The sequence below is a fragment of the Pecten maximus genome, chromosome 7 (assembly GCF_902652985.1).
Source record: "Pecten maximus chromosome 7, xPecMax1.1, whole genome shotgun sequence".
Taxonomy (NCBI): domain Eukaryota; kingdom Metazoa; phylum Mollusca; class Bivalvia; order Pectinida; family Pectinidae; genus Pecten; species Pecten maximus.
In genome coordinates, this window is record NC_047021.1 from 35,703,822 (window position 1) to 35,715,664 (window position 11,843).

Sequence of the window (11,843 nt, forward strand, 5' to 3'; positions counted from 1 at the left end):
CATCTCCTTAATAAACTCTCTGTCTTCTCTTTGATTACTCTTTACGGTGTAGCACCGTCTATGATGACAGCGGTTGCTTACAATGTAAACAGAATCTCAATTACGTTATTTATTGTCATTTCATGAAAGTGTGGTTTTAAACCATACACATGAATTATAGTTCGTTATCGATTTTAATATGTTTGCATATGTGGGATCAAAAAGTAAGGCAAACAGCTAATAGCTTGAAATTTAGTAGAAAGTTATAAGTCTGATAAACTAACTCTCTCTGTCCCTCGCTCTCTCTCTTCTCTTTGTTATTCAATTATATGACACTTTCACCAGTTATGAATGTCTTTATTGATCCAAATGAAGCAGCGACTTGTCGACTTAAAACGCAGAACCCTCTGAAATAATACAATAGTTTTGGAATGAAAAAGATTAATTAATAATAGAAATGAAATCCGATAAAATATATTGAATTATATAACACACACATTTGTGAATAATATTTCAAAGCGAAAAGAAATGTGTAAGTCATATTGTTGTTTCTTGAGATGATATCACAGGTCCGTCGAATGACGTGTACTGTTGTGAAGGGACAACAAACGCTTTGAAACACAATAAACATTTTATTACAGAAAACGTTTATATATATCTACATGTACACTTGTCAAGCTTTGTCACTATTCAACAATAACAGATACATTGGTTGTTCTTGCCTATAAGCATTGGCCTTTGAATTTGTTGATTTTCCTCCCACCAGAGTTTTACGGAATTACGATGGCATTAACAAATGAGGACTGACTGACAAAGAAAATGCACTATAAAGTATCTTAAGTATTAATATAGTGATTGGATTTCACTTTTATGTCAACCATGCTTTTATGGAGCAATTCCTCGAGGAATATATTCGAAATACTCATCCCGCTCCAAAAAAGCTGAATGCTAAGAAGAAGTAGCAACAATTGCTTTTACAGTACGTCTCAAAATATCAGGAGGCAAAGTACGGGAAAAAGAAGGTAGTGTAGAACGACAAATTGAAAGGAATGAAGGGGTTAAATAAAAATAATACAAATATATGTAGATAAAAGTGTTCGAAGTTCAATCTCTGTTGAAGCTCTAACATCCTCTGACTATGGAGGAAATTCAAAATCTACTTCGCACACGGCATATGCCCTATTACTACCTCTTGCGCAACCCCAGTCGTTCCAGGATTGCTCGTCTTGATTCAAAATGACACAATCCTCATCTCCATAGTTGTTAGGTTCGGTCGAGTCCCACATTGCATTCAATACTTCGTCTCCAGGCCCCCAAACCCATTCGCCTTCCACAGCCCTGTCGTTTGCAGCAAGCCACATATGTGTCATTTCTGCAAGTAAGATAGTTAGTAATACAAACAATGCATTCAACAACTCTGATTTGACATTAATATTTATGAAAAAGATAGGTTTCCATTCCCTGTGAATTGTCATTTTATAGCCCTAGTTTGAGGTTTCCATTCCCTGTGAATTGTCATTTCATAGCCCTACCAAACTAAACGGAACATTGGACCATAACTTTGTCTCATAATTTAAATAAAAACTTTTTTTGTTCAACAATTGTACAAAACAAGTTATATCAACTTATAATATTAACGCTTGTTGGCCTGGAAGGAAGCATGCGAGGAGTCTTACTGTGTAGGGAAATTGCAGTACCCGTGGAAAATTTATGTTACCATATTAAAATAAAGATTGATAAGTGTAACGTTCAACAGTTTATGTCGTTTTTAGCATTACAGACGATTATCCCAATAGTGGAATATAATTTAGAAACTTTTGACATTACATTCATTGCGAGTTTGTTGTCATGACCTACGTTTTGTTGTCATCAACTGTCGTCTGTAGTCATGACGTCACATGAAAACAGGTCTCATGAACAGTGCCAAATTTTACTTTGGAATTTGTTAACACTGTTACAGGTTGGATAAAAGAAAACCTTAAAGTTAAAACGGAAATATAAGCATTTAACTGCCTTTTTTTAGAATCATGTGAGAAACAATATGGCCATAACTCTCAAAACAAGACAGCTTTGATAATATTATTATCCTCCTGGCAAACGCGTTTTGTGTATTGGATGCAAGGGTTTTCTCGCAATTTTCTTCAAATATATCTCCACATTCTACAAAACAAATGATCAGTTGGAGAGGACCTACAAAAATGTAGTAATAATTAAATCAAAAACTGATTACATATTGATGTTTGAAAATTACATGCGTAGAAGGTTAACCTAAAACAAGCAGAACTAATAACAACAAAATCAAATTATCAAATAAAAAAAATAATAATCGTATTTTGTTTCATTGTTGTACTTTGAACTAGAATAACGGTTTCGTTATCACATCTGTTTTCAGTGTTGTTCCTATTTGAGACGTGACGGCTACTTAATTCATCAAATAACAAAGGTGCTGTTGCAGGAATGCTCTAAAACCGCCAACGAAGGAAATCGATCCTTTACCTAATGCCCGGATAGACATATCCATGGGGCATCTGATAGTACATATGAAAACCTTGTTACGTTCCGGACATGCCAGAACGAGGCCATTTTGTACCAAAGTCGTAAATACTCACAAGCACACTTTATCAAGTATTTATAAGGTCAAAATGTTATTTGTTTGTAAGGAAAATTGTACTAAAATTACATTTATATATCGGGCAACGTAATCGGATATCGATTGTATGAATCTTTTCGTTAGTTTCTATGAAATTTGACATCAAACATAAAAAATGATATTTCTCATAAAGTTGAATGCACGTTTAAACGGCATTTTGTCTAATTCAAACCCCGAGTACTATCGAATTTTGTCGATAGAAAATATCTCCATTCATTTGTGTAATCCATGAAAAAAAAATTGCGCTTCAGAATTACTGGATATGCCTCGTTTTTGCAACTTCTATTAGTCAACCCCCCCCTAATTCAAACCCCGAGTACTATCGAATTTTGTCGATAGAAAATATCTCCATTCATTTGTGTAATCCATGAAAAAAAATTGCGCTTCAGAATTACTGGATATGCTTCGTTTTTGCAACTTCTATTAGTCAACCCCCCCATAAATCTTCATATAGATCAAAGTGCTGAAGCACTGCATGCTAGTGAAGACATCTCGTCCGGAATAGAAATACGTTGAAATATTATAGGAAACACGATTGGACTAATTCGCCTTCAAGGAAACTATTTGTTTCAAGATTTTTGTCAGGATAATGTTAGTCCCTTTACCAATTTTCCTATCTCCACGACTTTGTTGTACAACTAATGTGCTTTGTTCTTGCTCATTCAGCTCATCATGTATTATTTGTGTATTTAGAACTTAATATCATATATATATGAGTATTATATTCCTTCACAGTTACATTCTAGACACTGTCGATCATTTTTGAAGAGTGACAATGACGCTACGTTGTGTATATCAGAAACATTCAATGTAGTATCTTCCCTACATTCTGGATTATATGTATTAGCGGGCTATTTACTTCACCAGTGGCATAAACTTCGTTGGTCGAAGTGACTGACTATGGACATAGACCCCAAGGTAGAAGAGAACACTGGCGATATGAGCACACATACCAACAGTCCTTTGACCGGTTGGACACGTACAGTAGTAATTCTGTATTGGTGGTGGTTCGGTAACTGAGTACTGGATCCATATGTTGTATTTCGTTTGCGATTTATGACGAGATCGGATTTGACATCGAATCAGGTCAGACGAGTGTTGGTATGCCATGACTTCATAATCTCCATCTGCTGTCAAATGTTCCGATATGTATCCGGGGGTCAACTTCACCTGGTACGTCCCACATGCCAGAGTTTCTAGATATTCTTGGTCAAGACGTGGGAACTCGAGCTGGGCTGCCTCTCGCTTCTGCCATTGGGATTTGGCTCTCCGTGATATGTCTGGCTCTTTCTCAACACGCTCTGCTAGGATGTTGGACTTGTTTAGAAGTGACTTCATCTCCAGAGCAACTTTTTCATCTTCGGCTGCTGTTGTTGATGACGGCCGATATATGGGCCACGTAGCCAATTCAGACATGCCGTGACACTTGTCAGAAGACTTTCGAGATTTTTGATGAAGTAGTTTGATGTGAATTCAGTTTTGAAAAATCTGAATTGCTTGAAACGAGAGTGATAACTTTCGACCACCCATCTTGTTTTAGTGATACACCTGTCTGTGTTTGCCTCCATACCATCATGTTGACTCTGGTTTAGAACATCTGTAACGATCTTGAAAATTCTGCTGACGCTCGATTTGTGAATGCGGAAAAGAGAAGCCAGCTGAGTGAAAGATATGTCTGTTTTGAGTTTAACCCAAAACAGCAGAAGGGCATTCTTAGATGACAATGCTTTTGTACCAGTAATATGTTCGGAACATGCATCGTGTATTTGATTGAATTGATTACAATCTCAGCCTGTCCAAGCTTGGCAATCTTCATCATCCACGTTGTCGAAGTTTAATACAAGCGGTGACAGTTATTGGACATGTTCTGTATGATTTTGAGTAAATCGTTGATAACAGCTGGTGACTTAGTGGCTAAGTGATTAACAAGTTTATCCCTCCCTGTCAAAACCGGCTCAATGTCAGGACTGATATCCTTACCAAGAAGATGACTTGAACACACCCTGGAATTCTCAGGCATGTACAGTTTATGTTTGATAAGCAGCTGGTGTCTTGCTTTCTCACTGATGCAGCTAGAACTCTTCATGTTGTAAGTTCGACAAATGCTACATTTTCTGTTCGAAGAAGGGGCATAGTATAAAATATCTACAGAAAGATACCTGTCCAGAGTGTCAGATTCGTCAACAGAATCATCATTGTCTACGGAAGCTTTTTTCCGTTCCGGTTCATTGCCATTCTCGGATGCAGGACGTTTCTTGAGGTATCTGAGAAAGCATTTTGAACACATCTTTGCTTCTGTTGATTCAGAAAGTATGACACCTTCAGAAAGGAGAACATCTTTCATCCAGTCCTGAATGTTTCGCGGATTTTTACCATCGCCAACCTGGTTGTACTTGAACTTAACTTTACATCCCAACCCAACGCAGGAGTTCTCCATTTTCCTATTTGAGACAAAGACAACTTTACTACAAAATAACTTAACTAAATAGAATTGTAAAACGTAACAGCAAGTATAACAACACGCCGAGCACCATTCGCGGTGAGTAGTCAAAAGACCAAGTGGCAAAGGGAACTTTTGTGTGGCACACCCCAACGGAGGAGTAGTTTTGAAGAAGTACTGAAGACGAAGATGGTCAAGTGAGAAAAATTATGAATCATACGTAATACGGAACTACTATAAGTATGTTAAACATAGTAGAACATAATACATTTCCAACGACATTGTATCAAATCATTTTCATAATAAATCAATACGTTGTATTATTGTGTACTACAAGGACCACTTGTATCGCCCGTGCATTTTTTCCACATACATTTTTCAACATTGAATTACTGCCCTTATCCAGTGATTCGGCACGACTGTCTTTTGCTGGTATACAGAGGGATAGTCAAATATGTTTTTAAAATACTTAACATCGATAGTACTCGAATATTATAGTGCCCAATTTGCCGCTTGATTTTAAAAATGGTATTTTGAATTTGATGAAAATTTTCGAATTTTGGTTTTCTACGTCATCTTGTACTAAACTCGTTTGTTTTTTCATGGTCAACTGTTTATCATCTTAAACTACAATGTATGTACAATACCTAGTCGTGAGAAAACCTCTCAGTGACAAACAGAAATACCACTTATGGGTCTGTGAAAAACACAGGTGGGCTTGTAAACGAAAAAGTGAAGTAGATGGCGCTATGGGCGCGCTTATGGGTCAAGTGAAAAATAACATCTTGTTCCATATGTATTTTTCATAGCTTTACTGGAAAATATAGTCGATTTCAAGAAATCGCTGTGGGCGGTTCTACAACAGCACCTTTAAAGACGAAAGTCAATCGATGGGATATCTAGCTCGGCATAAATCTTCCTTGTCACATAGTTGTACATTATGCTGGTATGAAGTGCAAACATGATTGTTTGAAACGAAATGTGCAGGATCTCACCCCGTTTAGTCATTTCCAATATGAGAAAAGTGTGCACTTCAGCATTGTCTACTCTCACAAGTGTGGCATTCATTGAGTCGCAAAACACCTGTGTAATTTAGAAAATAAAGAAAATAAGGTATGACTTATATACAATAACTGTATACCATATCTCACTCAGTTATAGAAAGTACCATATATATAGTTTTTTTATGTGCGTATATATGTGATTCCGTCAATAGTGCAATGTATATATTATAACTTCAGGCCTCCATCTGATTAGATTGTCGAGATCAGCGGTTAGTATGAAATCGAGAAAAGAGAAATTTTATAGATTTTGATCGGATAAAAACATGACACCCTCACTCGAAATTGATTGAAGCAAAAAAAATAGTTAACCATTTAATTTTCATTAAATCATAGTTAATTACCCGCAACATGCTTTGCCCCTCAACGCATAGACAGTAAATGTAGCTGTATTTACAAGTTGTATTGTGAAATGTAAGCTATCGAGCTAGGCTTTTCACTGAAGTACACTTGATTCGCAAATTTCGTCATTAATAAAGTTATCAAAACTTTTTAATGTTTCACTTTCAGTTACACTTCATAATGTAAAACACATTCTACGTCTAAATGGCTGATTTGTATTTAAAGTACTTAAATACATCACAAACGATACAAATAAGCACACCTGCAAAGTATAGCCGCCGACATTTCTCTGAGAACGATTTTCGATAATGATAACGATGACCTCCACCTTAAACTTAGAAACACGAACTAAGATGTAAGTATTTCTATATTTTACAAATGTGTATGAGCAAAATTCGTTCGGAAAGTCGCTTTGGTAATGGCAATATGTGAACATCCGAACGTACGGTCATTCATGTACGGACGAAAGGAACTATAATTTCTTTCCCAATTTCATCCGGAAGGGATGAATAAAGCGAAACACTTAAAAGTATGCGCAAATGATGACATATTGTAATAGACCCTCAAATCGGAATATCATATATCGCCATAACGAAATGAACAAGAAAAGTCGATGAAATATGTGTGATTTAGCATTCAAATCAAACGAAAAAGCATCATGTCTTTGAAGTTTTGTATAATAAAGGAAATGACACAATTCCATTAAGCTACGCACGTATTCTACCTAACATATATCTTTATATCATTGTCCATCAATCTATTTGAAAAGAAAATGACATGATATGAATTTGCCAACATTTAAAGATAAGCTTTTGGCGATATCATTTATTATGACCACTAGTAAATATATTTACCCCGCTCTCATCCCCCATTGTTTGACTTCCGGGAAAGAAGTAACACTTCTGGTGAAACGGCACCCAGTCGACAGAAGGACATAAACCTGAAACATCAAAGTAACTGATACACCAGAAAACTCAAATGACTTAATAGAATAAATTTATCTCAGATATTTCATAATATCTCGTGGAGGTCTGCATTCCAAGACCACATCAATTTGAAGGGAAATGTAGTGTGTTAATATATCAAGATTAATCTGTTCTTAGCGAAAGAAATTACTTGTGCAGCCCTTGAAAGTGATAATGTTGAAGATATATTGCTGTGGACTTATTGATTTTCTTAATTATCAAGCGTGTCGGATTGTTAAAGCTCATGTTGTTTTCTGTTGACATTAATCGTGATTTACTTGAAAGGTATGTGCGGGAAAATCGTTATTTTCCCTCATGTCCTTATCTGGCATACGCTCTCCCTCTAAAGAAAGCCAGTTTCCATATACTTATTAGTTTTGACAAATAGAAAAAATTAAGTGCCAGTCTACCTAAGAACATGTTAAATCCTAAAATGGTAATTGGTGATATGTCACAAAATTACGCATTTTTTATTTTGATAATAGAATATTGAAATATCGAATTTAAACAAGCATATTCCTATATAGGTATATTCCTTTTTTTCATTTATAAAAACGTTAATAATAAAAATTGATAAAAGCAACCATTAATAATAAAAATAAAAGGGGGATAGTTATATCCCATTGATCCCTACAATTTATAAACAAAGGTCATATTTCAAATAAAAGTAAATACAAAACAGTGAATTGACATATACTATATGATATGAAGTATATATACCAAATAAAATCCTAAAAACCCTATGTTGTGAACATTTAACGAATAGTCCTAAACTAAACATGATAGTAAGTTGGGTTAGAGAGTTGCTGTTTACGTTAAAAACAATTATGGCGGTAACTATTTATGTGAAGTGGGATGGCCTGTATTATGTCGGTGCAATTTAGTGAAATTTTGGTCTTTCTTCTTTTACAGTGATGGCTTACTGTCATGCATAGGGTATAAAATGTTTCGTCGGCAATGTAAATGAGATGCGAGTAAATATAACATGGTGGCCATTTTTATGGAGATAATATTTTAAAAAGAAATATATATCAGAGGCACAACAAAGTCTTCCAGTACTTATTGATTAATTATCAATACATATTCATTTCGACAATTACATGACAAACTCTCAATTTTATAAATCATTTTCGCATTTGGCCATTACAGTAGTCTCGACATGAAAATCTGACAATAAATCAATATATATTCAATGTCAATAAGTAACTTTGATAAAAAGAAATAAATCCAGACAGTTCCAATTGCAGCACCTGCAAGGTATTGCATAGATGGTTTAACAAATATTTCACCGGAAAATCCGATTTAGCATATGACATAATATGAATTGTGAAACTAATATTAAAAACCTTGGGTAGCACAGGTAACATGGTGGTATTACATGTATAATAATCGATTTTGGAGGAGGAGGAGAGGAGGACATGTGAGTGAACAGTGAAGTGTTTTCCATCAGTCACCAATTGAAACATTCCAAAGAAACAGAATATCAATGTGTACATGAAACTGCAATTCTTACTAAAGAATAACAAAACAAGCGCAAGATATGAACACACAGAGATCATTAAAATAAGAGGTCGGGAATATTTCTGTTATTGTAAACAGCTTGTGAACAGGCACTTGAATATGAAATCAAACGAGACATCAAGAAACAATTGTTTTGGTAATACCATGGTGTAAATATGTGTAACCTGGTGTGAGATAATATTACCTGATAAGAGGTATAAACTACCTGGTGTGTGAATATATTAAAAGCCATAGCATATTGATTTACCTCACCATGGTTATACTCTTAAGAGGCTATTGAAAATAATATAAAAAAGGTATTTGAATCTGTATGATTCTTAGGCAGACAAGTACTCAAGTTTAACTGTACGAAGTAACTACGATGTACTTTTTTTTTTTTTTTTTTCATGTTCTGCTTTCTGGCATGTGTTCCAGAACTTTCACATTTGATGCATATTGCCTACAGTCTACGTTTTAAGGACGTAAGATATTCCGAATAAAGAAATATAATACATAGCCGATTATATGTACCTTGATCAAGACAAATATGGCTTCTATCCTTCTTGTCGACACAAACTTCACTCTCTGAGCAACTGTCACGTAAGCAGTTTGAGCTGTCAATCTGAAATTTATAATCGTCAGTGATATTGGTATTTATTTTTATTATGATGATTACAAATGTACTATTTTTGCTGCGTGTTAATTTCCTGAAAAGTAAATCTCATCCGGTCAATCTTGTATGTTCATGTATATCATATATTCATAATTCTTAGATATAAAATATTGACTTACATAATATTCACGTGTAAAAAATAAAATATATACATATCCGAAAATCAATAGTTAGACTTAACTTGAGAGTGCTGTTAATTTATGTAAGGCAACAGCAGATAGTCATAATGGTAAGATTGATAGGATAAGCGAAAACACATCCAGTAGTCCATCAATCATTTTTTAAACCAAATATCTATGTAATAGTCTCTTGGTTATATAGAAAAATTTAAAAAGAGAAATAACGATCTAAATCTCAAGTTTGCGCTTTGTGTTTCAAAAAACAATTCTTCCCAGTATTACAGCATGTGTCAGTCGTGCGATCTTCCGTGCTTGAAATCGTCATACCATCTTATCGGGGAGTGAGACCAGATATTTATTAACAGATATACCATTTCTATATTTAACATTATAAACTGACAATAATATGACTCACCTGTACATAATGTACATCGAAAAGTGACGTCAGGTTACCTCCATCTGCGTACGTCATCATTAGTTCACAGGTCAGTTGCTCCCGATTGTGGTGAATTTTCTCACACAATTTGTATCTCTTACATACCTTCATGCACTGTAAGACTCCGATGGTATCCAAGTGCATAAAGGATTTGAAGTGTCTATTGGATTCCATGTCAACGAGTACATTACTGGCACATATACCATATCCATCAACAAATGAAATTGCTGTATATAGGACGATTGATACCAGTGAAAGAAAATCAGACATACCACTGACCGGAGTAACACCGATTAGTTTCCTGTAGATACTTTCCTTCAGAATGTACAAAGGATTGCTCTATTATAAATAAATGATAAAAAATTGCTATGAGACTAATTACTTTTTCCATGATTAATAACGAACCCGTTTGGCTAATTAAATGGTGAATATTACGAAAGTTCTAGAAATAAATTACATTTGAGTGAATAGAGCATTTTTATTGATGATATATTATTTAGAAGTATTTCTCATTCTGTAGCAACCAAGGACATAACGTGGGGTTTTGGTATTTTTTATCAATATCTGCTGTATGAACGCCAGCACTAAGTTGAACTCCAAACACTGATGGAAATACAATCTATGTTGATATTCATATAACAGATCGTTTGTATGTGGGAATTTAAATCCGCTTGTAATGAGATTTTATGTTATTAATTTCTTTGGCGATAGTTTAAAGTTTCGGTCGTGGATATGTCGGTACGTTTAATGGTCATACATCCACCAAATTTGGTCGTTAATGAAAAATTAAACAAACATACCATAAACCAATCTTGCTTGTGTTTTGACCAATTTCTTACTAAAGACATGTCATCAAAGCCAACTGCAGGGTATGTATGATTACCCATGTCTCATTATGTCAACATTTATAACTTTATTACATTTTTTATAGCAATTCGTGAAAAATGGATGTTATTACGTCACTCCACTATTTCGCTTATACAAATATAGATTATATTAAATACCTGTACATGTTTTTCATTTTGGCAAATATGATTGGTTTGGTTTGGTTTTATATGTTAAACGTCCTATTAACAGCTAAGGTCATTTAAGGACGGCCTCCCGTGTTTGCGATAAGCATGCGTGTGGTGAGTGCGTATGTGTGTTTTGGAAGGCTGCGGTATGTTCGTGTTAAGTCTCCTTGTGATAGGCCGGAACCTTTGCCGATTTATAAATGAGATGGCACGATGTCAGTTCGTAAAAGTGAATAAGCAACGTTATTAATTACGAGTATCAAAAACAAATATTCCTTTCTTGCATAAATTTCGATAAGGGAACAGGAATAATATTTCCTCGCCCGAGATTATTAAAACGTTTACTTCCAAACCACATTTGAAGATTTCAAGAACAAAACCCAACTCAAGATCAGAGTTAAAATAAATAGAATAAGGGAGGTAACTCGTAATCAAATGATGTAGAATTCTTCATAACGATAACATAACTACATTTAGAATTTGTTAATTCCTTATAAGTGTATCTCATAACTGACCCGATCTGCCATGTTATATGTTACACCTAAAACATATATAAAATTTCAACAAAATGATCTCCCGATCAAAATATTGTTTTAATTTGCATTGTTCTCTAAAAAATTTACACAGTTACCTTATTACATAGAGGAATCATGGTATCAGGCGCA

General features: G+C 34.7%; 2 protein-coding genes across 2 annotated transcripts; both read right to left on the minus strand.

The window, feature by feature from the left end:
• Positions 1-605: 605 nt before the first annotated feature.
• On the minus strand, positions 606-6,147 carry LOC117331069 (C-type lectin domain family 17, member A-like). The gene is made up of 2 exons (XM_033889665.1): positions 6,065-6,147; positions 606-1,351 (listed from the first exon to the last, which is right to left on the minus strand). The coding sequence occupies exons 1-2, from the start codon at positions 6,135-6,137 to the stop codon at positions 1,116-1,118; spliced, it is 309 nt and encodes a 102-aa protein (XP_033745556.1). The 5' UTR covers positions 6,138-6,147; the 3' UTR covers positions 606-1,115.
• Positions 6,148-7,293: 1,146 nt separating this feature from the next.
• On the minus strand, positions 7,294-10,339 carry LOC117331197. The gene is made up of 3 exons (XM_033889794.1): positions 10,145-10,339; positions 9,469-9,559; positions 7,294-7,412 (listed from the first exon to the last, which is right to left on the minus strand). Exons 1-3 carry the CDS (start codon positions 10,337-10,339, stop codon positions 7,294-7,296), a joined length of 405 nt encoding a protein of 134 aa, XP_033745685.1.
• Between the last annotated feature and the right edge of the window lie 1,504 nt (positions 10,340-11,843).

What these genes read in the sequence shown, in the direction of transcription:
- LOC117331069 (XM_033889665.1), bottom strand. Translation starts at nt 6,137, where the DNA reads ATGAATGCCACACTTGTGAGAGTAGACAATGCTGAAGTGCACACTTTT. An exon ending in ATTGGAAATGACTAAACGGG is followed by an intron (nt 1,352 to 6,064) that starts GTGAGATCCTGC and finishes TCTTACTTGCAG; the next exon opens with AAATGACACATATGTGGCTT.
- LOC117331197 (XM_033889794.1), bottom strand. Translation starts at nt 10,339, where the DNA reads ATGGAATCCAATAGACACTTCAAATCCTTTATGCACTTGGATACCATC. An exon ending in TCGATGTACATTATGTACAG is followed by an intron (nt 9,560 to 10,144) that starts GTGAGTCATATT and finishes TATAAATTTCAG; the next exon opens with ATTGACAGCTCAAACTGCTT. An exon ending in CCATATTTGTCTTGATCAAG is followed by an intron (nt 7,413 to 9,468) that starts GTACATATAATC and finishes TTGATGTTTCAG; the next exon opens with GTTTATGTCCTTCTGTCGAC.